Genomic DNA, 26267 nt, shown 5'->3' with positions numbered 1-26267 from the left:
TTTATGTCGGATCTTTCGTTTTTCGGATCCTGCACTTTCGTTATCATTTGTTAAAACTATAACGAAAATACCTGAAATTCGGACGAAAATGCATTCGGACGAAAACGAATGCACATGTCTACGAAGTATCCCATTCTAACACATTTTCTGTTGTTCTGTCAGGAGGGAGTTATAGCAACTGGGCAATCTCCTTGAAAGAGTTCAGATAAAGATCAGACCTCCCCCTTCAGTGTCCTTGCAACAAGGCAAACTGTCCATCAGTTGGGCACATCCAGGATGGCAGGCCAGTCTAATCCTGCAGAAAAGTCAGGGAAGAAAAAGGCACATTCTGCTATCTTACAGCAGTTCATGTGGATCATCTTTATGCACACTGTGGCTCCTCACAGTCTCATCAAGCATAAAAATGAGGATCAGACAATCTCTTCCTGCCCCCTCCTTCTTCCAGAGTAGCGACTGAATGGCTCTTTGTAGGCTGTCCTGCCTTCGCAATGAGCACCTGGTCCTTGTATATGGCTATCCCCAGCTGAAATTCACACTAAATGTCCTAAAACGGACCCAGGTCTTGCTCTCTGCCACCCTCAAGGGCTTGGGGATGTGCAAAAAGTCCAAAATCATGTCACTTCCAGACAGGCTGGCATCTGTGAAACTGATAGGCAGACCCCTCCCAGGGCACACTGCTGTAACCCCTTAGTTAGACAAACTGACATTTGCAGGCATGCTGATACTAGTAGGACTTGTCCAAGCATGTTGCCCAGCACCGACTGTGCCCGAGCAACTGGAAGTAGATGACCGCTGACTTTACCGGTGGTTGCCGGTAGCAACAATAAAGTTTGTAGCCAATGACTCACTGAAGGGCACAATCTTAGAACAGTCCCGCCTGCAGGCACCCGCAGGTTTACCCAGATCGCCCCGATCACCCTGGGACAGTAGACAGTTCCAGGCACACTTTACTGATGCAGGAGTTTGGAGCAAAAGTTCAGAATGCCCAGCATTTGCAGAGCGCTGGGCATATTTGTAATCCAGTGTGACATGTCCAGTATTAGCAGAACACTGTACATATTTGTCATCCATGGGTGCGATCTCCTGCTGTGGTTGCCACGGGTGACAGTACATGGTGAAAAGTCACTGAATTGTAGGATTAAGCACAAGTGTCCATCTCAGCGCTGGTTTGGGCAACTGGGCAGCAGGCAGTAGAAATTATTAACGGCTCCTGCTGGTTGCTATGGGCAAAGATACTTATTTTGCAGTACTAAATAGCAGGCAGACCACACAAGTCCCAGGGTTCAATTCCTCAATGGTGGAACCAAGCACAGTTCCCCGACTCGCTCAACTTCGGTTGCTAGGAGCAATGGCTGGCAGGTCACACATGATCAGGTGGTCCCGGAGCGAGCCCCCAATGTAGCTGTACCCCCATAGGGGCTGCTAAGTGATGTGGCCCACCTGTCACCCTGCCCAGCCTGGCGTTAACTGTTCAGTCACTCTCAGGCAGAAAACAGTCCATGTGCTTGTTTTTGTTATATTTATTAGGGAATTTAACTTGGATGGGGGATAGGAATTATGAGATGACCAGCAAATTGTATATCAATCAATCAGGGGGATTGTATATCAATCAATTGGCGGATTGTATATCAATCCATTGGGACAACTATGTACACAACACTTCTCCAATCTCCTCCTGCACAACTCTTGCTTGCAGACTATTGCTCTCTCTCTCCCTCTTGCACAAGTTTAGGCCTGACACTGGCTCAGCCAGGCCTAAGTAACTTGCCCTTTGCAGGCAGGGACCGCGGGCCCCTATGGTGTAGCAGAAAATAGAAAAGTATTTTGTGCTAGCTGTCCTATAGGTGGACTACTGCTCCCAGTCAGTCCTCTCCAGGCCCTGCCAGCCCTCCTGGCTGCAGCCGCCCAACTTCGCTGCCCATGACATTGCAATCCTCCCTACTGGCTCCGCACCCATCTCTGACTATTTCCTCTCAGTCCATTCTGGCATGCCTCTCCAATACTCCTGACTGCACATGTAACACACCAGCCCTCCTGGCTGCGACCCGTGGTTCCCTCCTGAAGACTTGCCCAGCAGTACTAGCTCCTGCTGTCCTCTGTTGCTCCTCCTGTGCCTCCTGTTCTGAACCTCCACGATTTCCTGGAGGGCTCCATCCTCCTGCACCCGAGCCCCAGGCCCAAGGTCAACCCCCAGACTAGGAAGCTCCCTCAAAGGCCCCGATAGGCTAGTACTCTATCCTCAGCTCTTCCACCTGACAACTCCCCCCCCCCCCGCTGGGCTGACTCTAGGTATTAAAGGAGGCCTGCCCCCTGACAATCCAGGTTGGGGATTGGTCAGGGCTCCTTAACATACCCCCGGCAGCTCCACCTCTCCTTCTCTCTTTCTAGTACCTTCCAGAAGGCTCTAGAAAGAAGAGGGAGGTCTTAGTGATGCTGCCTGGGAATCATCAGATGCTGACCCTGAGCCACTCCCATCCCACACAAACCAAAACAAACAGGCCTAACTTCAGTTTACCTATACTCACAAAAAAATCTAGCACCTACCTATCTAGAGGGTTCTACATCTTTTATATAAGAAAGTAAAAAAATATAATTATTTTTCAAAATTGTCAGTCTTTTTTCACTTTTTTCTTTTTTTTACCCACAGAGATGATCAAATACAACCAAAAGAAAACTCTATTTGTGGGGAAAAAAAGGACATACATTTTGTTTGGGTACAGCGTCACATGACTGCGCAATTTTCAGTTAAAGCAACACAGTGCCTTATCGCAAAAAATAGCCTGGTCATTGAGGGGGTAAAACATTCTGGGCTGAAGTGGTTAACTATGTACAAAATTGGTCTCCTGCCAGCTACGCAGGGGCCCTTGAAGACGTTGGCATGCTTAATGGTGTTGGATAATCCTGCACTAAGTGAAATAGTCTTAGGAAGACAATGGGCTTCTTAGGACACTGAAGTAGGAGGGTCCAGAAAACAGGCTAAGGTTCCATAATATAAGCTCTGGCCAAATAGCCGTGCCACTGTAAAAAGTGGGTGTGGTTTAAATTGTGCCAAATAATGGACGTGGCTTAAAGGGGTTGTGGATAGAGTCTGAGATGACTTACAGTGCAGAATGTGGTAATGCTAAATAGGGAATGTTTGTTTGTTTTATTTAGTTTTTTTTTTTTTTTTACAAGTTATTTTTTTACAATTTTTTATAATTGTTTTTTTACAATTCTTTTTTTTTATCACTCCTATTGGGGGGCTTTGGTGAGATATCAGGGCTCTAAACAGACCTCTGACATTTCCCTTTGAGGCAGGGAAAGGGACTGAGGACACAGATTGCCCAGTCCCTTTCTCTGTGGGGGCAGAAAGGAAGGGCAATCCGATGGAAAGTCGGAAGTGATCGGTACGGCGGTGGGGACATTTACAAGCACCAATATCTCTGTATGTCATTTCATAAAAGCAGCTGAAAGACATGGGAGGGAGAGGAGGAGAAGTGGCTTTCGGGTGCTTCATTGAAAGCCATACAGGGAGATTGGTGCTTGTAACTGCCCCCACCGCCGCACAGATCACTTCTGACTGTCAAATTTCACCATGTACCAACCAGGAACAGATAATCCATAGGTGCAGTGTGGGTCAGAGCCCACAGGGGCCCATGTGCAGTGAACACCTTGCACCCATGGATGATACGCCACTGAGAAGAAGTGCTCCCTTTCATTGGTGGTCAGTGTGTCAGAAGTAGTGCTCCCTTACATTGGTGTTGTGCTCAGGTTAGATCATCACTGGAATCAATAATCATTTGCCTGTGGTGATGCAGATGAGATGAGATGAAATGGTGGTATCACCAAGATTGTTGGCAGGATGAAGTGTTGGTATGTGCTGGCTTTCCTCGCTCCTATGCCAAGCTATAGTTCTGACCCTGTACAGACAAGATAGTGTCCCTCAATTTACCAGTGTCTTGTTTTATACAAATTTTCAGAGTCTATTATGAAGAATTTACTGCACCTATTAATCTGGGAAAGAAGATGGACGAATGGGTCCCTGGAGGAGCCATCAGATGCAAGTTTTGTCAGGTAGTGCTGTATTTGTATGCATTCATCTAAATTCTCTGTCTCACAATGAGAAAATGCTAGCTCTGCATTCCATATTCTTGTATCTGGGTTACATGCCATATATTGCCTGTATTTTAAATGTGAAAATTCCCAGGGTGATTTGCCAACTCAGTTGCTTGTTTTGTATTTTACATTTTGATCTTAGATAAATTGCCAGGAAAAAAAAGCATAAATAGATGGTGACAATTAAATACATATTAAGATAAATATTTTATTGTATGGGGGACAGTACTAAAAACTATAGTATATAGTATTTGACATATGTCAAACTCCTTACAGGTGTAAAAAAATTTCCAAACCACAATTGTGGTGCCCACCAACCATCTGGCACGTTTGGGTTTGTTGGGTAAGGTTGTCCAATTAAGTTCAGTCATTCAGTGCAACTGAATGTGTTTGCTATTCTACGATTGGCATCCCTGTAGTGGCACACTATATAGCAGTGGGTAAGAAGGGGCTCAGGCGTGCTCATAACCCCACTATTTTGGTTATATTTATGATATTCTAATCACACTATAGGGAATAGCATACATTTTAGTTCATAGGGATTTATATTTCAATAAGCGCACTTTTTCCTACTGGTTAGGTAGCCAGAGGGTGTAACACATCTTGGACACATTTCTTTATATTAAAACACAACCAGCTTTAAAACACTAGGAGTTTGCCAGTTTACCCTTTCTGGTTGCCGACACCAAATTTGTTAAGCGGCTGCCAGAGGGTGCAACACAACCTAGACACATTTTCTTTATTACCAAATAGTGTCACATTTGGATATCAGCTCTTACCCCAAATACTAGCACCGGTCTTATATAGAAGATTTAGCACCATTATAGGAAAGCCATCATTGGTGTTCCTTTTATGCACACGTATTCCTCTTTCTGAAATCCAGACGTGGATATTAGGGGGTAACACACCTGAATATTATTTCACAGGACAGCACACCCTGTGGAGAGTATATGCACATTGATGCTGATATCTATCCATGTACTCCCTCTTTGGATTTGGACGTAGCCAATAGAGGATAGTATATTTGTATATTGGTTTAAGGTATCACACCCTGCTGGGGGTGCACACACATTGGTCTAGGTACCTCCTGTTGATAATTCATCATCTATACCTTTTTTTGGTATTCTGTTTATTAATCTCCTCACCATTTACATCTGGTTTTGGAGGACTGCAGAGGGTGTAAGACAGCAGCTTTATTATTAAAAAACACTCTTTTTCCTAATCAGAACAGCGCCACACCAACACCCTCCTTTATATTCACACCCCTAAATGAAAATGTCCAAATTGGGCCCAAAGTGTCAATATTTTATTTGGCCACCATTATTTTCCAGCACTGCCTTAACCCCCTTGGGCATGGAGTTCACCAGAGCTTCACAGGTTGCCACTGGAGTCCTCTTCCACTCCTCCATGACAACATCACGGAGCTGGTGGTTGTTAGAGACCTTGCGCTCCTCCACCTTCCATTTGAGGATGCCCCACAGATGCTCAATAGGGTTTAGGTGTGGAGACATGCTTGGCCAGTCCATTACCTTTACCCTCAGCTTCTTTAGCAAGGCAGTGGTCATCTTGGAGGTGTGTTTGGGGTCGTCATCATGTTGGAATACTGCCTGGCGGCCCAGTCTCCGAAGAGAGGGGACCATGCTCTGCTTCAGTATGTCGCAGAACATGTTGGAATTCATGGTTCCTTCAGTGAACTGTAGCTCCTCAGTGGCAGCAGCACTCATGCAGCCCCAGACCATGACACTCCCACCACCATGCTTGACTGTAGGCAAGACATGCATGTCTTTGTACTTCTCACCTGGTTTGCCGCCACACACGCTTGACACCATCTGAACCAAATAAGTTTATTTTGGTCTCATCGGACCACAGGACATGGTTCCAGTAATCTTTGCGGACTTTCTTGTGCATTATCTTTAGAAGAGGCTTCTTTCAGGAACGACAGCCATGCAGACCAATGTGGTGCAGTGTGAGGTGTATGGTCTGAGCACTGACAGGCTGACCCCCCCACCCCTTCAACCTCTGCAGCAATGCTGGCAGCACTCATACATCTATTTCCCAAAGACAACCTTTGGATATGACGCTGAGCACGTGCACTCAACTTCTTTGGTCGTTCTGAGTGAAACCTGTCCTGTTAAACTGCTGTATGGTCTTGGCCACCATGCTGTAGCTCAGTTTCAGGGTCTTGGCAATCTTCCTATAGCCTAGGCCATCTTTATGTAGAGCAGCAACTCTTTTTTTTCAGATCCTCCAAGAGTTCTTTGCCATGAGGTGCCATGTTGAGTGAGAGCGATAACACCATATGCAACACACCTGCTCCCCATTCACACCTGAGACCTTGTAAGACTAACGAGTCACATGACACCAGGGAGGGAAAATGGCTAATTGGGCCCAATTTGGACATTTTCACTTAGGAGTGTACTCACTTTTGTTGCCAGCGGTTTAGACATTAATGGCTGTGTGTTGAGTTATTTTGAGGGGACAGCAAATTTACACTGTTATACAAGCTGTACACGCACTACATTGCAGCAAAGTGTAATTTCTTCACTGTTGTCATATGAAAAAATATAATAAAATATTTACAAAAATGTGAGGGGTGTACTCACTTTTGTGAGATACTGTATCAATATGAAATACATTTCAGCCCTTTTGCAGTAATCAACCCATTACCAACTCTTTCACACTCAGTTCTCTGACTTCATTATGTCTTTACACAGAAAATTGTTTTTTTCTATGCCCGGACAAATATTCTCATTTTTGATCTTATGCATAAACTCTCCAGTTCAATGCATAGTCTACCCCTCAAGCCAAAAAACTGGTTATGTCATTCTTGGGGACAGGTACTATAGGAAGTTTGTGTGCAACTACAGTAGCCCGGTGAAACCTCTGATTGACGTAACTACAATTAAACTGCCTAAGGTGGTGTCCTGGACACCAGAATGTGAGAAGGCATTTCAGGCCTTGAAGGTGGGGGCTGGCCAGTGCCCCTGTGCTACATGCTCCATACTTCACCTGTTGTTTCCTAGTGCAGACTGATGCCTCTGCCTACGGATTGGGGGCAGTCCTGAGCCAGGTGGATGATGCAGGAGTGGAACATCCTAGCCTCTACTTGAGCCGGAAGCTGCTCACCATGCAAGTAGCATATGCCAATCGAAAAAGGAGTGTCTTGTGATCATGTGGGCAATGCAGATGTTGCAAATATACCTCTATGGAGCTTAATTCTTCAGCAATATGATTTCACAATCCAGCATAGGAAGAGCAGCAACCATGACAATGCTGATGGGTTGTCGCGAACCAGCAGGAGTCGGGTGCGTTGGAAGGGAAATTGCAGTTCCCTTCCATGCAACCACCTGAAGGGGGAGGTGTAATGGTCATGTGTACTGGGCAAACGAAAAGCTGTGTGCGGCAGCCATTTTGTTCAGGTCCCAAGTAACCCATGCCAATTTGTCATAAGAGAGACAAAGCTGCAGTGACCTTCCCCCTCCCTCCTCTTCCAGTTCATACAATACACAAACTGTTAGCCTATGCCAGAACCTTCTCATCAGAGCCTTGAGGGGACAGATGCAGACCCTCTCATGCCTATTAGCTGAATCCACAATTCAGTCTAGAAACTCTAATAAATCCATCAAGATCGCAAGTGTAGCACCCTGTAGTTTAGGCAGAGAGCTGCTCACAAATGTATCTGCCAGGAGTAGTTATCCTGGTCGATTGATAGCAATCTATTGATTTCTCCCTAAGTTTGGCCTTGTGGCACTTTTCTCTTCTACCACTAGGTGGCCGGCTACTTGGTGGAACTAGATATGAGAAGGGTAACCCAAGGTCAGGTTATGGGTATGTTGGGTATCTCAGCCAATGGGCAGGGGTTTTCTTGAATCCCTTGGCCTGCTGGGAGAACCTATATATTCGGGTGGAGTCAGGTGATCTATGTTCTGTGCCACCTGGATGGCTGTCTGGGTGGACGTGCCTGGGCATACCCTAATCACTGTGCTGTCTCCCGAGATCTGCTCTAAAACGTGACATCTAAGCGATGTGTAGCCCGCGCTGCTTGTGAGACAGTATAACATGCAACAGATCGTGAGACTTGCCAGAGCCACTCACTGTGTGAAACTGTCAGGTAATGTAACTGCATGCAGAGAGAAAAACCAGCTGACACAACTGACCGGTGATGTCGGGGGTGGGCAGGACCAAACAGCCATCAAACACCAGCCCATGGAATGGGGTCTGGGCGGGCCGCTAAATTTATGTGGCTCCGCCCCCTTTCTTAATCAGTCCAATCATTGGCTGATGTTTGATAGCTGCTCGGTCCCGCCCATCCCCGACATCACTGCTGAGTTGTGACAGCTGGTCTCTCTCTCTGCAAGCAGTTACATTACCTGATAGTTTCACACACTGAGCGGCTCCTGCAAGCCTCCCTATTTGCTGCATTTGAAACTGCCCCTCTCCCATGTTAGTGTCTACGAGTGTAGCCAAATAAGAGCCCATCAGTGCTGCCTATCGGTAGCCATCAGTGCTGCCTATCGGTAGCCATCAGTGCCAATAAGAGACCATCTGTGCCACCTATCAGCGCTGCCTATCTGTGCCACCTATCAGCGCTGCCTATCAGTGCCAATCAGCGCTGCCTATCAGTGCCAATCAGCGCTGCCTATCAGTGCCAATCAGCGCTGCCTATCAGTGCCAGAGCCTATCAAGACTGCCCATCAGTGCCAATCAGTGCTAATCAGTAGACATGTGCACTGCAGAAAAACTTTTTCGTTTTATTCGTTTGTTTTTTTCGGAAATTTGTAAATTCAAAAATTTGGAATTTGTAAATTCGTAATTTCGTAAATTCAAAAATCCGAATTTTTGAAATTTTCTAATTTCCAAATTCCGAGTTTTCAAATTTTCGATTTCTGAATTTTCGAATTTACAAATTCCGAATATTCGAATTTTCAGATTTTCTAATTTTCGTATTCCAATTTTTCACATTTCCAGATATTTGGAATTTGAAAATTCGAAAATGAGAAAATCCGAAAATTTGGAAATTTCAAAAATTAGAAAATGTGAATATCCGAAAATAAGAAAGAAAATCCCTGAACTTCAAAAGAACGAAAATCTAAAAATTCAAAATAACTAATAATAACTATTAATTGGAATTGGTCTGGGCGGGCCGCTAAATTTATGTGGCTCCGCCCCCTTTCTTAACCAGCCCAATCATTGGCTGATGTTTGATAGCTGCTTGGTCCCGCCCACCCCTGACATCACTGCTGAGTTGTGACAGCTGGTCTCTCTCTCTGCAAGCAGTTACATTACCTGATAGTTTCACACACTGAGCGGCTCCTGCAAGCCTCCCTATTTGCTGCATTTGAAACTGCCCCTCTCCCCTGTTAGTGTCTCATCAGTGCCCATCAGTGCCAATCAGAGCCCATCAAGACTGCCCATCAGTGCCAGTCAGTGCCGTCTATCAGTGCAAACTATCAGTGCTGCCAATTAGTGCCCACCAATGCTGCCAATTAGTGCTGCCAATCAGTGCAGCCTATCAGTGCCAATCAGTAGACATGTGCACTGCAGAAAAACTTGTTAGTTTTCGTTTCATTCGTTTTTTGTTTTTTTTCGGAAATTTGTAAATTCAAAAATTTGGAATTTGTAAATTCGAAATTTCGTAAATTCAAAAATCCGAATTTTTGACATTTTCTAACTTCCGAATTTTCCAATTCCGAGTTTTCAAATTTTCAGATTTTCTAATTTTCGTATTCCAATTTTTCACATTTACGGATACTTGGAATTTGAAAATGAGAAAATCCGAAAATTTCAAAAATTAGAAAATGCGAAAATAAGAAAGAAAATCTGTGAACTTCAAAAGAACGAAAATCCAAAAATTCTAAATAATAACTAACTATTAAATTATAGGTATTGGAATTTCCTTTCAAATTTTTCTTTTAGTGAATGTAATGAATACAAATTTATCTGAAGTTATGAATTATCCGAAATAGCGAATGTCATCTAAACAAATGGAATGGAACAAATTTATAATAAGTAATAATAAAAAGTTATTATTATTATTGTTATTTATTATTATTAGATTGTTACGTTCCATACGTTTAGACATGGCATTCATTATTTTGGATAATTCGTAACTTCAGATAAATTCGTATTCGTTACGTTCACTAACAGCCAAATTTGAAAGGAAATTCCAATACCTATAATTTAATAGTTAGTAATAGTTAAGTTATTACTAGTTAGTTGGTTTTTTCAGATTTTCGGGTTTTTGAATTTTCGGAATTTAGTTCTTTTGAATTTTCATTCTTATTTTCGAATTTTCAAATTTCCACATTTCTGAAATTTCAAATTTCCACATTTCGAATTTTCTTTTCGAATTTCCGAAATTTCCACATGCTCGAAACCTCGAATTTTCAAATTCGAATTTTCTAATCTCCGAATTTCGAATTCGAAAATCCGGAATTTTAGACATAACAATTTGTCAAAATTCATTAAAAGACGAATTTGGAACTAAATGAATTGCACATGTCTACCAATCAGTGCTACCTATCAGTGCCAATCAGTTCTGCCAATCAGTATTAATCAGTGTCACCTATCAGGGCCCATCAGTGCCCATATGTGCTGCCTATCAGTGCTGCCGATCAGTGCCAATCATTGCTGCCTAACAGTGTCACCAATCAGTGTCTATCAGTGGAAATCAGTGCTGCCAACCAGTGCCTATCAGTGCTGCCAACCAGTGCCCATCAGTGCTGCCAATCAGTTTCATCAGTGCACTGAGTGCAGGGATGGGGAGATGAACTCTGCAGCCAGGCACATTGTCCATTGGGGGGTGCACAACTGAAATCCACTGATGTTTATTAATGCTGCATGCTAATCTTTAGTATTATAGGTAGTACCACACTACTATTTACAATAAACTACAGGAGTTAAAGTAAAAAAAGTGTCAGTAAGAGGCCTGCTGCTAAGCACTGTTACGTGTGTTCCCACACCACAAGAAAAAAAAGGGAAGCTCTAACTTACTAATCAATAACTTAACAATAATGGTGAAATCCTCTAATGTATGGAAATCTCAATAAAATTTCAATATTACCACAATACCAGTCTCTGTGATACATAACTTCACATATAATACACATTAAACTGAAAACAAGACATAACAAATGAAACTTGGCGGGGATGGTGTGAAGTAGAATAGTAAAGTATCGAACCAGGCAGAACTTCAGCAATGCAGGTTTATTAACAGCTGATAACATACAGGTTTATGTTCAAAGTATTACAAGATACAGGTCTAATTTATACAGTTTCTTACAATGCATGCATATTGGATATAGGTATTCTTATCCTCTAACCAAATTGAAACAATTGTGAATTGTTCTCACCTTGAACCAGAATGGGTATTTTCTGCCAATTCTTGGGAACCCGTCACCTGATAGGGACCAGTCAATCGGCCAGTGGTCTGGTCCCCTCACAGAGTTCTGGGTTCCAGCTCGACCAAGTTCGTGAGGGAAATTCACCTGAGACCACATTCTGGAACAAGTTAAGAAGTCTTCTCTGACTCATATGAGGAGACAAGTTAGGACAGATACTTGCCCATTGGTTCTGACCTCTATGACCCGTGCAATAGGGCAGCATACATAGAGTTCAGCCTTATGAGCTCCTATCTGACTTGTCTGTCTAATAATTGTAGAGCTTGCATTTATATACCCTTTTACAAGTCTTATCTTAACATCTCTCTTACATATGATTGGTCGCTAAGATCTACGTCAATGCAACTAACCATAAATCTGACACCTGTTCTACAACCAGATAAACTTAAATATTAACCAAAACTGTAAGATATGTGGACAATTTAAACCGCCTCTGCCTCACATCAATCCGCGCCTTGGAATTACTCTGTAATCAGCTGCAGCAGGTTCAAGCAGCTACTTTAAAAATTGAACATGTAATTAAACAATAAGACTAAAATCATATAATATGCGAGCCAAGTCTCTGATTCGTTGTACTTATTGAAGCAGCGCTGAGTGTCCGATGTTATAAAACACTTTATATAAACAGATGCTGGAGAGACAGGAAAGTTTCAAAATAAAGATGTGGTCTGTGGTTATGAAGGTATACGTAGAAATCCTTCCACCAATAATGATCACCGCGTGAGGGGGTCGCCCCCCGTGAGATTGCACTCACCACAATTATAGTAATCACAAGCCTTTGGATAATGATCTTTAAACTTGCCGTCTCCTTAGTTCAACCACCAGGTGGTGCAAGACCCTCTCGGTAAGTATAACATGGGGAGAAAATGAAATGCCATATAGCATAATATTGCTTAAGGATGTTTATTAAATAATACACAAAAACAGACTCCTCCCTTTTTAAAATATGCGTACCAGATAAAAAGTGCACTGTGCCTGTGTTATTCGTCCCTCGGGAGGTGTTCCGGAATGCGCGCTGTATGCAGCTAGTCTTTTTCTCTTCCTGGTTACCTTCCGTGGAGCGCACACGTCACTTCCGGTAGATTACGACTCTGACGCGTTTCGTCACTTCCGGACGTCATCAAAGGGCCTTTGATGACATCCGGAAGTGACGAAACGCGTCAGAGTCGTGATCTACCGGTGCACAGTGCACTTTTTCATGCTCTTTTAACCTATTGTATCTGGTACGCATATTTTAAAAAGGGGGGAGTCTGTTTTTGTGTATTATTTAATAAACATCCTTAAGCAATATTATGCTATATGGCATTTCATTTTCTCCCCATGTTATACTTACCGAGAGGGTCTTGCACCACCTGGTGGTTGAACTAAGGAGACGGCAAGTTTAAAGATCATTATCCAAAGGCTTGTGATTACTATAATTGTGGTGAGTGCAATCTCACGGGGGGCGACCCCCTCACGTGGTGATCATTATTGGTGGAAGGATTTCTACGTATACCTTCATAACCACAGACCACATCTTTATTTTAAAACTTTCCTGTCTCTCCAGCATCTGTTTTATATAAAGTGTTTTATAACATCGCACACTCAGCGCTGCTTCAATAAGTACAACGAATCAGAGACTTGGCTCGCATATTATATGATTTTAGTCTTATTGTTTAATTACAAGATAAACTTAAATATTCCCAAAATTCCTATATGTTCATTAAAGTGATTTATAACTGGTTTTGTCCAATTAAAAACACCTGTGTAGAGACAGTATGGCACCCATCTGTGTTATCAAACTCTCCTTATCTTGATAAGATTTAACTAGCTTCAAGGATTTGCAGATTTACGACTTTGAGACAATGAACTTTCAATAACCCCACCAGATGTGTTTATATGTCTCACTATATGTATGTATTTTAACAGTTTTAATGAGGGCACAAGAAGACCTTTGTTTGACCCTGTCAAACTTAATTTAATGTACATAACTTTAATTATTTCTAAACCACCTGTTTTCTTATCTTTATCTGTCTGATTTATATACATTTGAGACTTGAGACAATTCTATATTACTTGAATCTATCCTAATGAACTTTCACCCAGTAGACTATCTTAATACATTTTCGAGAACACCTGTGTACAAGCACTTGTCATAAAGCAGAGGTCATTTAAAGTTCAACACTTAAAAACGAAGACTTTCTAAATCTGGAAAACACAGTATACATTATTAAAGATTAATAATTGTTGCTTTACTTATCGAATAATAATATTGATAAAACCACTACTATATAATAATATGAATAATAATAATAATGATAATAATAATCAATAAAATATATGCAAATCAATATGAATAATATGAAATACATTGGCTAATATGAAATTCTACAACAGGTGGAAACCCCCTTTACAGATAATAATTGCAATACAAGTGCAACAACTTTTTAGTTGGGAGGTTCACACCGTTATAGCACTTTGTAATTTTTATTTTTTAGATTGTTACACTTAATTTTATATGTTTTAGTTACTATTATAATGTGAATTATTGCACTTGAAGTTATTTTCCACCACCCCTGCTAAGTCCACGTCTTTATGGATCTTGCTTTGTGCACTGGTGCATAGTCATGTAGGAACAGGAAGGAGCCATCCCAAAACTGTTCCCACAAATAAAATTGTCCAAAATGTCTTGGTATGCTGACGCCTTAACTACTTAAAGCGGGGGTTCACCCACACCGCCAAAAAAAAAAAAAAAAATTATTAAAAGCCAGCAGCTACAAATACTGCAGCTGCTGACTTTTAATACATGCCCACTCACCTGTCCCTTAGACAGGTATCTGCACCCCCCTCCCCCCTGAAAGGTGCCAAATGTGACACCGGAGGGTTCCGAAAAGCGGAAGTTCCATTTTTGTGTGGAACTCCGCTTTAAGGACAGGGCCTCTTTCTGAGATTTGGTGTTTACAAGTCAAAAACTGTTATTTTGCTAGAAAATTACCTAGAACCCCTAAACACACACACACATTATATATATATATATATATATATATATATATATATATATATATATATATATATATATATATATATATATATATATATATATATATATATGCGCCCCCGCTCGTGGAATGGCGACAAACTTTTACCCTTAAAAATCTCCATAGGCGACATTTAAAAAATTCTACAGGTTGCATGTTTTGAATTACAGAGGAGGTCTAGGGCTAGAATTATTGCTCTCGCTGTAACGATCACGGCGATACCTCACATGTGTGGTTTGAATACCGTTTTCATATGCGTTCGCTTCTGCACGCGAGCTCGGCGGGACGGGGCGAGTTTAAAAAATGTTTTTTCTTATTTATTTTACCTTTAAATTTTTGATTTTTTACACTGTTCTTTTAAAAAAAAAAAATTGGGTCACTTTTACTCCTATTACAAGGAATGTAAACATCCCTTGTAATAGAAAAAAAGTATGACAGGACCTCTTAAATACGAGATCTGGGGTCAAAAAGACCTCAGACCTCATATTTACACTAAAATGCAATAAAAAAATAATAATTTAAAGTAATTTTAAAAAAATAAAAATAAATTGTCCCTTTAAGAGCATTGGGCGGAAGTGACGTTTTGACGTCACTTCTGCCCTGCAATGATAAGGAGACGGGTGGGGGCCGTCTTCCCCTCACTCGTCTCCATGTCAGGCTAGGGAGAGGATCCGATCACACCGGAGAGCGGCGGGGGGGTGGCCCTCTCCCGCCGTCAATAAAAGTGATCTGGCGGCGAATCCACCGCAGGGACCACTTTTATCTTGAAGCGGACCGCCAGCTGAAGAAGAGGATACCGGGGTTATGGTAGCTAGCTGCTACCATAACAATGGCATTCCTCTTCAAAGTAGTGATGTAAAACGGAGGCGGGTGGTTCGTAAGTGGTTAAGAGTTCTCGTCACTGGGCCATAGGCCTCTTCAGCACCGGGGGGTGTTTTCAGGGCCGCATTAGCATCCTTAATGAGGCCCAGTGCTGCCTCCTCCACATTACTCCCCTTCCTGGCCCTTTTTGTTGTAAGGCGGAGGGGAGGCACCTGGGATTGGGTGAGGCTACTGGGCCTGGCCACCTCCTGGCTGACACTTACCCCCGCCTCCTCCTGTTTGCCACATTCCAGATCCTCGTCCTGGCTGAGGTCTTCCTGTGTATGAAAAAGGGACATGGTTTTAGTTTTTGGTTCATCAATCACACACAATTTTCAGCTTATGACTGTTTGTAGGGGGGAAGGTGAGGTAGGTAGTACAGGGGGTGTAGGAAGGAAGCAAATTGAATGTTAATAAATAGAAAAGACTATCATTCTGAGCCCAGTATTTTTCATTCTTGTCCCAATCATTTTTGGCCCCTACTGTCTATTGATATATCAAACACTTTTTGTTCAATCATTCATTTGTTATCAATAATAACACCTAGTTAACAACAATAATTTTCGGACAATAAATATGTTCAAAAATACTATACCTGGCTCCGGCTGGGCTCCTCAACTTCCTCCAGGATGGAAGGCCCAGGTTGGTCCTCGGAAGCCTCAGCTGGGGTTGAGGGAAGGTTTGAGGGAAGGGTGGATGGAAGTGTAGAAAGTGATTACCTGGCTTCAATCTGGTCTTCCAGAAACCGTATCCTGTTGTAGTACCACAGACTGGGTACATGCACATCCTTTGCTGCTGCTCCTGATTTCATGAAAGCCTGGACCTTAGTAAACTCCTTCCTATACATGCTTCTCAAGCTACTAATTTTCTTATCCACAAACACGATGTCTGCGTCGGGGACCTGCGTCTTCACAAATTGCAGCAGTTTCTCCAGCGATGCCTTCCTAGCTGGTTTATTTCGATATAAGGGGTTTTTAACCTCCCACAAATTTCTCATATCCCTGTATCTGTCTATGAACTGGCCCATGAATTCCGGGTCTTTGAATTGTTTCATATATGCTGCAAGAGAAAACACAAGACAAAAACACTAATATAAGGCTAAACTCTCCTAATCTTATCCCAATATAGGCCTCAATCTCGAATCAGTATAGGCCACTGATGTCCCAAGTTAAAATGTTACCTTCATTCCCATGATCGGCACTTCCTCCACTCACAGATCATACGTATGACACACGCGTGTTAGCCTTATATGCACTGCGCATGTGTGAAACTCTGCCCGCGTGACCCGCCCCTAAAGTTCTTTCTAGAATATTCCCCGCCCCTTCTCTTTCATCGCAGTGGGAGAGGAACATGGTGGAGACACAGCAGGTGCGTAATAGCAGTAACAAGGAGGAAAGCCGGAGCCAGAAACATCACGATACCGCAGGAGGCCTCAAATATGGCCTTTGTAGAGATGGTGGAGATCTTGAAAAGGGCCGACTATGACGGGAAGTATGGGCCTTACCTAAACCCAAATGCGAGAAAGGCCAAGATCATGTCTAAAGTTGTGAAGAGTCTGCACAGGAATTGAGGGAGCAGGATCAGTACAGAAGGATCAAGAAAGTGCTTCTAAAAAGTAAGTACTTGTCGTGTGTTCCTATTATTATTACTTACATGCTGCTCCATGTGTTTTTCTTTACTGTTGTACAGTTTAAAATGGCTACTTTCATGTTCATGGGCACAGTAATCGGTCGTAGGAAACATCGTTCGTTTGCCAACTAAATACAAAGTTTTGGGCAGATACAGGGTTAACTACATTTGGTCATGCTAATTTGTATTAAAAGAAGTTTAGGACATTGTTGTCTAGATGTGTTTGAAACTAGAAAGAATTGCAAACTTGATTCAGTGTAATGTAAGGAGAGGACACTCAGCAGCTGTTTACACATCTCAAGAGCACTAGTGTGGAACACAAGAACAAACTTTTTAGGGTGTCCCACACAGGTACTCCAGTGGATACTTGGGGCGTCTCCGTGTGTGAAACTTGTCCAAAAAAGGTAAATATTTCAGCTTTGGTAAGGGAAAAAAATCATGTCTTCAGCTTGGAACTCTGCCAAAACAGAACTGTACCCCACTTCCAAGCAATGTTTCATATTCCTATTTCTGGCCTCAAAATATCAGTGTGCTAAGTATACCTTTTTTTTCATTCTCATAGGGGAGAAAAGACTCCGAACGTCTGAGAACACCAGGACCCCCCCACCTCCTGAAGAAGGGGAACAGAGGACACCACAACCAGAGGATGTGGAGGAAGGAGAGGTGGTTGAAATTGTCACCACAACAGGTGAGTGTCTGAGACCACAAATTCAGGTAATAGATGTATGCCTGCATATTTATAATACATGGTGTGTATTTTTTCTTTTAGGTGATGTGCATGTTGTGGAAGAACAATCTCCTCATTTCACGAGTGATAGTGCACAAAGGCTAATCCAGGACATAATGTTTTGTCGTCAGGATTTAGACATCATAAAGAAAAAAACAAATGACATAGAACAAAAACTGAAGAACACGATTGATGTACTAAGAAGAATCTAAATAACAAAATGACACCATTTTCTATTTTTGGGGACCATTTTTTTCTAATTTTTGAAGATGCACACAGTGTGTCAACATGTGCTATCTGCCATCAGGGGATATCAATGTACGCGTTTTGTGGGTGCAACCCCTTCCTCGTAACTCAAGTAGGTGGGAGGAAGTGGTTGCGCCCCCAAAACACGTCCATTGATCCCCCAAGATGGGAGACAGCACATGTTGACATTAGGCATGGGATCAGGAGGGAAATCCCCAGTTTGACTCCCAATTTGTGTGCATCTTCAAAATTTGGCTTTTACAGGGGTGACATCACCCCATCTGATGAAAGCAATATCGAAACATTTCTGACACTATAATGTCTGATATTGCCTTCAGTTTTTCAATGTTGAACTTTGTAAGTTCATGAGTTGGGTATGTTATGTTTTGAAAAATGCCTGTTTATGTACTAAAAAAATATTTTCAAGGTAAAAACTTTATAAAAACAAGATGTCTTATTTAAAAAAAAAAATAAAGTTTTACAACGCACATGTGAATGTGCACGGAGTAAAAGGTTTTATACTCAATGTGTGGCTTCTTCTTTCAATGCTCAATACCAGTTTTTGTATTAAGTTGGTGTTTACAGTGACAATGGGTGTTATTTAATAATGGAAAAACCACTTGGCACTACAAGTGCACTAGGAGAACCTAAGAGACAGCTAAAAGAAACACAAGCAGTAAATCAAAATTAAGATTTTATCAGATAATATTTTTTTTTAATATCGAAAATATTTACAAATTTGCTGGCATAGCAATGGCCCCCCTACCCGTAAAATAATCTACATATTTTTGATGAACTTCACGGGTGCTTTGGGGAGGCAAGCCAGGACGGCCAGCTTCCAGGTCCGTCATTGTATTTTCTGGAAGTCCGGCCTCAGGCCCAACTGAGGCAACGTAATTCGGAGCATTTCTCTTTAAAAAGTTGTGAAGTATCCAGCATGTTTATTGCCGTAAGAAATAGGCGGAACCGGCTGGCCATTATCCCAAAGGCATTCTCCACAACTCTTCTGGCTCTGGTAAAAACCCTCTTCTCCAGGGTGAGGGTCCTCTGGGGGAATGGCCTCATCAGATAATCACCCAGACCAAATGCTTCATCAGCGATAAAAACAAATGGGAGTCCTTCAATGGTCTCCTCTGCAGGTGGCAATCCCAAGCCACTAGGAACTCGGTCTGGGCAAAGACTCCACCATCCGACATCCGTCCATTCCTCTCCACGTCCACATAGGGAAACTCGTATGTCGCCGACACCACTGCCATCAACACAATACTATTGAAACCCTTATAATTAAAATAGTATGACCCTGAGTGGGGTGGTGGGACGATGTGTACATGTTTCCCATCGATTGCCCCTCCGCAGTTAAGAAAGTCCCAACTCAGAGCAAATTGGGAAGCCACAATCTGCCATTCCTGTGGCATTGAAGGAAACCGTGGAAATATAAAAAAATATTATTACTTTTGCACATAACATTGCAAGCAGATTAGACACAAACAAACATTCTTGGCCAACATCAGTAGAACATTTATTTTAAGGATTATTTAAAGACAAAAATATAAGGTCCACTTATCAGATTCTTCACCCCCTCTAATGGCCCATTGGAAACATTTTGGGGGGGGTTATAAATCAGTTTTGGACCCCAAAAAAAGCCTCTGGCACTCTGCCTGAATTTAAGGACAACAATAACATTTGGACACATTTTAGGGGGTGTTTAGGGTAAAGCACTACAATGGAACTGACAAAATACATTAAGTGACTAGGCTAGGTGTATATGGGCCCAGGATAGCATGCTGGGTAGGTTAGTGAAGGCAAATATGCCTGAAAGGACAAAAAAGGATCATTAAAAGCTTACAGCATGCATGGGCACAAAGGAGACATTCACAGCAGATTACAATCATGGTAATTTGGGAATGATGAAAGAAATACAAAACATTAGCATACATTAAATACATAGAATGTGATGTTAAAGGAGAAAACTTTCCCTAATATAGTCCTTCTGCAGGACCTGTATGATGGCAGGTCTCTGGAATAATGATCCCCAGAGCCTGGGGGGAGATGCCTGTAAAGAACTTGAGGTCCTGTAGACTTCTCCCCATCACCAAGTACCGCAATGTGGCAACTAGCCTCTGCTCCAGAGTGATGGCTTGCCGCATGCAGGTGTCCTGCTTCGTAATATAAGGGGACAGCAAAGCCAACAGATGGTGAAAAAGGGGGTCCGTCATCCGGAGAAAATTCCTGAAATCATCAGGATTATTCTCCTGGATCTCACGCAGCAAAAGGCATATGAGAGAATTGGTCACACTGGAGCAACCAATTCTTGGTCCATGAACACATCCCCACCCTGTACATGGACTGGGCTTGGGTCAAAGCAAGAACCCCAACACCAAGCCCCCGCATTGCATGAACTCTACGATGATTACGTACCTGCAACATGGCTTCAAGACGGTCAGCTGGTCAAAACGAACTAACAGAACACACTGAAGAACAGAAAGGCCTGTGAAGAGTGAGCTGAAAATTAGAAACGAGCGGACAAGAACGCACTAGAAAACAGATACGAACTGACTGCACGCACTGAAAACCAGATACAAACCCACAAACTGAAGAGCAGTAACGGAATGAAAAGCACGAGTCTGAAAAGCGCGAATCGTCTCTCACCAAACTTCTACTAACACGTGATAAACACGTGATTAGCAGAAGGAGCCCAAAGGGTGGCGCACTGGCTATTGAACTTCCATTTTCTAGTCCTGTCGTACGTGTTGTATGTCACCGCGTTCTTGACGGTCGGAATTTGGTGTGACTGTGTGTATGCAAGACAAGCTTGAGCGGAATTCCGTTCGAAAACCATCCAAGATTTTTCAGACGGAAATTCCGCTCTTGTGTACACGGCATTAGAATCCATAATCCCATTGTATTTCATAACTTCTGAAATAATAACCGTACAGCCAGAATAAAGGACATATTTACCTCCTTCAGTTATAATTAGTAGCGTTTTGAGCCCACTGATACCCTGGGAGTACCCGGTCCAATTCTTCTAGGCAAACTGGGCATCCAAAACCATCATACCTATATTCATTGCAAAAGTAATTCAAAGCTGGACAAAAATGTGCACGTTAACAGACTGTAACATGTAGGTATTCAGAGATATTAATAGCTATACAAAAATAGATCTGTGGCATGATCATAAACACAGAGAAAAACTGGCCATCCCTCAGCCTCCTGGGGACTGCAACCATAGTTGACAGCTCTCATTAAACATCACATGCTCTCATTTAACATCGTTGTCTGAGAGCCAATATATCATCTTGTTCATTGATTAGACTTTGCTAAACCAGGACTTGCATTTTTCACCCCCTTTGTCTTTCTGTTGCATTGTGGTCTCTTTGTTTCTTTTGTAATACCCTTTTTTCTGTAAAGATTTAATTTGCACTATTTTGATCTTTGCATTATTAACCACTTAAGGACCTGTAGATTTTCCTCCTTAATGACCAGGCCATTTTTTGCGATACGGAACTGCGTCATTTTAACTGTCAATTGCACGGTCGTGAGACACTGTACCCAAACAAAATTGATGTCCTTTTTTTCCCACAAATAGAGCTTTCTTTTGGCGGTATTTGATCACCTCTGCGATTTTTATTTTTTGCGCTATGAACAAAATAAACCCGACAATTTTGGGAAAAAAAATATACATTTTTACTTTTTGCTATAATAAATATCCAAAAAAAAAAAAATTTCTTCATTAGTTTAGGCCAATATGTATTCTGCATATTTTTGGTAAACAAAATCGCAATAATAATATTGATTGGTTTGCACAAAAGTTATAGTGTCTACAAAATAGGGAACAGATTTATGGCATTTTTATTATTTATTTTTTTACTAGTAATGGCTGTGAACAGCGATTTTTAGCATGACTGCGACATTGCGGCGGACTGATCGGACACTTTTGACACTTTTTTGGGACCATTGACATTTATAGAGCGATCAGTGCTATAAAAATGTACTGATTACTGTATAAATGTCACTGACAGGGAAGGGGTTAACACTAGGGGCGATCAAGGGGTTAAATGTGTTCCCTGGGAGGTGTTTCTAACTGTGGGGGCAGTGTACTGACTAGAGGAGAAGAGAGATCGCTGTTCCTAATCACTAGGAACAGATGATCATTCTCCACTCCCCTGACAGAACGGGGATCTGTTTGTTTACATTGACAGATCCCCGTTCTGCCTCTGTGGAGCAATCACGGGTGGCTGGTGGACATCGTGACCGCCATGCTGCGGGCACGCACCTGCTATAGCTGTTTAAAGGGCCGACGTACATCTACGGCGATTGGTGGGAATGAGCCAAACTACCGCAGTATAATGACGGCAGCTGGTCGGTAAGTGGTTAAACAATATATTGGAAAGTGTTAAGTGTCTCTAATGCCCTAATGCAAACTTAAAGATCCCTGTCTCTTGAAGAGTGCTGCTACATGGTAAATCTCTGGATAGGCCTGTCTGTGGTGACAGTGTGTGTTGAGATGTTTATTTAGATTCAAAATTGTCATTGCTGGTATTGTGAAGGGTTGATACTCCCAAAGCTATCTTGTGGCAGTTTGGGGTTAAAGGGTTATTTGCTTGGTTAACTACACCCAGTGACAATTGCTCTCAGTCTGTTGGCACCTACATTGTGGTCCTGCAAGCTGGAAAATGTTTGTGCGGGGTGAGGCTGAGCGTGTCCTTGTTGCGTACCAGTGACAGCATGGTGTGAGGTTGACCAGTCCTTTGTCACAAGGTGGGGGAAAGGGCGGTGGTCTGATCCCCGTTTGTCACATATTTGTGGAACTACCTTGGGGACTGCAGAGGGGGAGGAGGAGGAGAAAAACTGAGCAGGAGAAGCAGTGCCATCAATTTAGGAGAAGGGATGTTACCGTTTACATCCACCCAAGACTGAAAATTGACTGTTTGCTTTCACTGTGTCCAGTGGCGGCTGGTGATAACATTTTTTGGGGAGGTGCAAGCAAATCCCTCCAGGTCCTTACCTGCAAACAGAAGCCTCCAGCCAGGGGCTATCATGGCTTCCCTGATAATAGGTGGGCGGCGGCTTCCGTGTTCCAAATCTTCTGGGACGAGAAACTGGAAGTGACGCAATGGCAAATTTGTCTTTGCTAAAATCAAAAGTGGGAGCAGTGCTCTGCACCCCTGGACAACGTTACACAAGCCAATTAGAGCCTCAGGCTCTAATTACGTGCTTGTTAAAAAATGAGGGAGCTAATAGACAGCTATTAGTCCAGCGCCCCGCACAGTGAAATGATTTATTTTTAAATAATTGTTAATACAGTGGGGACGGAAAGTATTCAGACCCCTTAAATTTTTCACTCTTTGTTATATTGCAGCCATTTGCTAAAATCATTTCAGTTCATTTTTTTCCTCATTAATGTACACACAGCACCCCATATTGACATAAAAACACAGAATTGTTGACATTTTTGCAGATTTATTAAAAAAGAAAAACTGAAATATCACATGGTCCTAAGTATTCAGACTCTTTGCTGTGACACTCATATATTTAACTCAGATGCTGTCCATTTCTTTTGATCATCCTTGAGATGGTTCTACACCATCATTTGAGTCCAGCTGTGTTTGATTATACTGATTGGAATTGATTAGGAAAGCCACACACCTGTCTATATAAGACCTTACAGCTCACAGTGCATGTCAGAGCAAATGAGAATCATGACGTCAAAGTAACTGCCTGAAGAGCTCAGAGACAGGATTGTGGCAAGGCACAGATCTGTCCAAGGTTACCAAAATTTCTGCTGCACTTAAGGTTCCTAAGAGCACAGTGGCCTCCATAATCCTTAAATGGAAGACGTTTGGGACGACCAGAACCCTTTCTAGAGCTGGCCGTCCAGCCAAAGTGAGCTATCGGGGGAGAAGAGCCTTGGTGAGAGAGGTAAAGAAGAACCCAAAGATCACTGTGGCTGAGCTCCAGAGATGCAGTCGGGAGATGGGAGAAAGTTGTAGAAAGTCAACCATCACTGCAGCCCTCCACCAGTCGGGGCTTTATGGCAGAGTGGCCCGACGGAAGCCTCTCCTCAGTGCAAGACACATGAAAGCCCGCATGGAGTTTGCTAAAAAAACACCTGAAAGACTCCAAGATGTGAGAAATAAGATTCTCTGGTCTGATGAGACCAAGATAGAACTTTTTGGCCTTATTCTAAGCGGTATGTGTGGAGAAAACCAAGCACTGCTCATCACCTGTCCAATACAGTCCCAACAGTGAAGCATGGTGGTGGCAGCATCATGCTGTGGGGGTGTTTTTCAGCTGCAGGGACAGGACGACTGGTTGCAATTGAGGGAAAGAGGAATGCGGCCAAGTACAGGGATATCCTGGACGAAAACCTTCTCCAGAGTGCTCAGGACCTCAGACTGGGCCGAAGGTTTACCTTCCAACAAGACAATGACCCTAAGCACACAGCTAAAATAACGAAGGAGTGGCTTCACAACAACTCTGTGACTGTTCTTGAATGGCCCAGCCAGAGCCCTTACTTAAACCCAATTGAGCATCTTGGATAGACCTAAAAATGGCTGTCAACCAACTTTTACCATCAAACCTGTCAGAACTGGAGAGGATCTGCAAGGAGGAATGGCAGAGGATCCCCAAATCCAGGTGTGAAAAACTTCTTGCATCTTTCCCAAAAAGACTCATGGCTGTATTAGATCAAAAGGGTGCTTCTACTAAATACTGAGCAAAGGGTCTGAATACTTAGCACCGTGTGATATTTCAGTTTTTCTTTTTTAATAAATCTGCAAAAATGTCAACAATTCTGTGTTTTTCTATCATTATGGGGTGCTGTGTGTACATTAATGAGAAAAAAATTAACTTAAATGATTTTAGCAAATGGCTGCAATATAACAAAGAGTGAAAAATGAGTGAAAAAAGGGGGTCTGAATACTTTCCGTCCCCACTGTATGACTAACATTTTTTAACTTTAAGATGTTAAAAAATGTTAGTCATATTCTCATTTACAGTATTTAAAAGTAAATTGTTCTATGAATATAAAAACTTTTGAGGGGGCAGCGCCCCTGTGCCCCTTATGGACCGACTGACTGTGTCTATGTGCCGTTGGTATGTTGCTGCTTACATCCACCCAAAACTGAAATTTGACAGTTTCTTTTCACTGTGTCTGTGCCTTTGGTATATTGCTGCCTTCACCATCTGTAGTCCTGTCTGCATCATTATGATGCTTATGTAACACTGTCCCCGTAGGGCTGGACTTCATAGGCCTCTCCCTGGTTACCTGCAGCTGGTTGCCAATGGTTCCCACTTAGGTGCAGATGGTTCCCACTTAGGTGCTGAGGGCTCCCACTATGTTGCTAGGGGTCCCCACTTGGTTGCTGAGGATTTCCTACTATGTTGCCATGAGTTCCCGCTGATTGCTGAGGAGTTCCCACTATGTTACTATGGGTTCCCGCTTGGTTGCTGAGAGCTCCTACTCCCTTACTCCTGTTTGTTTGTTACTTAAAGACCAGTACAGGGTATTTGGGTTTTGGATTTTATTTGGAAATTGGATAGGAGAAGGGATGAGTGGGATACTCCAACTAGAACTATTCACAATAGATGAAGACAACTCTTTCTTGGCCTCTCCGGATTATCTGTGGAAGCAGACACGCTGCTTTGACCATACAAGCCACGTGTATGGAAGAATTAAGTCTTCTTGCTCTCACTAGCAGCTGACTTGATGTACTAAATTATCTTCAGGACGCTCTCTAGCATCCCCTTTACTGACACCCGTCCACTGACTCTTCTAGCTGAAGGGGGCGGTCAGAGGTGGCTCTAGGCTTTGTGAGGCCTCAGGCAAATTTTACCCTAGTCCCCACTCACGCCCATAATGGGAAAAAAATTCAAGCAATAAAAATGGTTGCAGAAAGATACACGGATCTAGCGCACAGTTCATCAGCACCACTTCCAGGGCACCCTCCTCATCCATCAGACATATGCAGCCAATAAAACATTTGAGACCCAGCAAGGTGGCAACCTACCCCTCTAAGGATTTCCCATGCCTTGGGAGGAAGGAGAGAGAGAGAGGAGAGAGGAGAGAGGGGGAGAGAGAGAGAGAGAGAGAGAGAGAGAGAGAGAGAGAGAGCAGGGGGAGGGAGAGAAAGAGCAGGGGGAGGGAGAGGAGAAAGAGAGAGAGAGAGAGAGAGAGAGAGAGAGAGAGGGGGGGGGGAGTGGGGGGGGGAGAGACTGGGGGTGACACAGAGGAGGGAGGTGAGAAAGAGGGGGTGAGGGAGAGAGAGAAGGGTTGTGGAAGAGAGGGGTGGT

The 26267-nt window shown here is 42.8% G+C and overlaps 1 protein-coding gene across 4 annotated transcripts in view; it reads left to right on the top strand.

Annotated features, from left to right (window-relative positions):
* Positions 1-26267, top strand: part of LOC141113175 (ATP-dependent RNA helicase DHX58-like) — a 437515-nt gene that overhangs the window by 361999 nt on the left and 49249 nt on the right. For all 4 annotated transcript variants that reach the window (XM_073606104.1, XM_073606103.1, XM_073606102.1 and 1 more), the window contains one exon: positions 3960-4053. In XM_073606104.1, coding sequence (XP_073462205.1) covers positions 3960-4053 — 94 coding nt within the window. The remainder of the gene's footprint in view (positions 1-3959; positions 4054-26267) is intronic.

The sequence above is a fragment of the Aquarana catesbeiana genome, linkage group LG12 (genome assembly GCF_042186555.1).
Source record: "Aquarana catesbeiana isolate 2022-GZ linkage group LG12, ASM4218655v1, whole genome shotgun sequence".
Taxonomy (NCBI): domain Eukaryota; kingdom Metazoa; phylum Chordata; class Amphibia; order Anura; family Ranidae; genus Aquarana; species Aquarana catesbeiana.
Note: the sequence above shows the minus strand (reverse complement) of the source record. Positions and strands in the feature narration are given on the sequence as shown.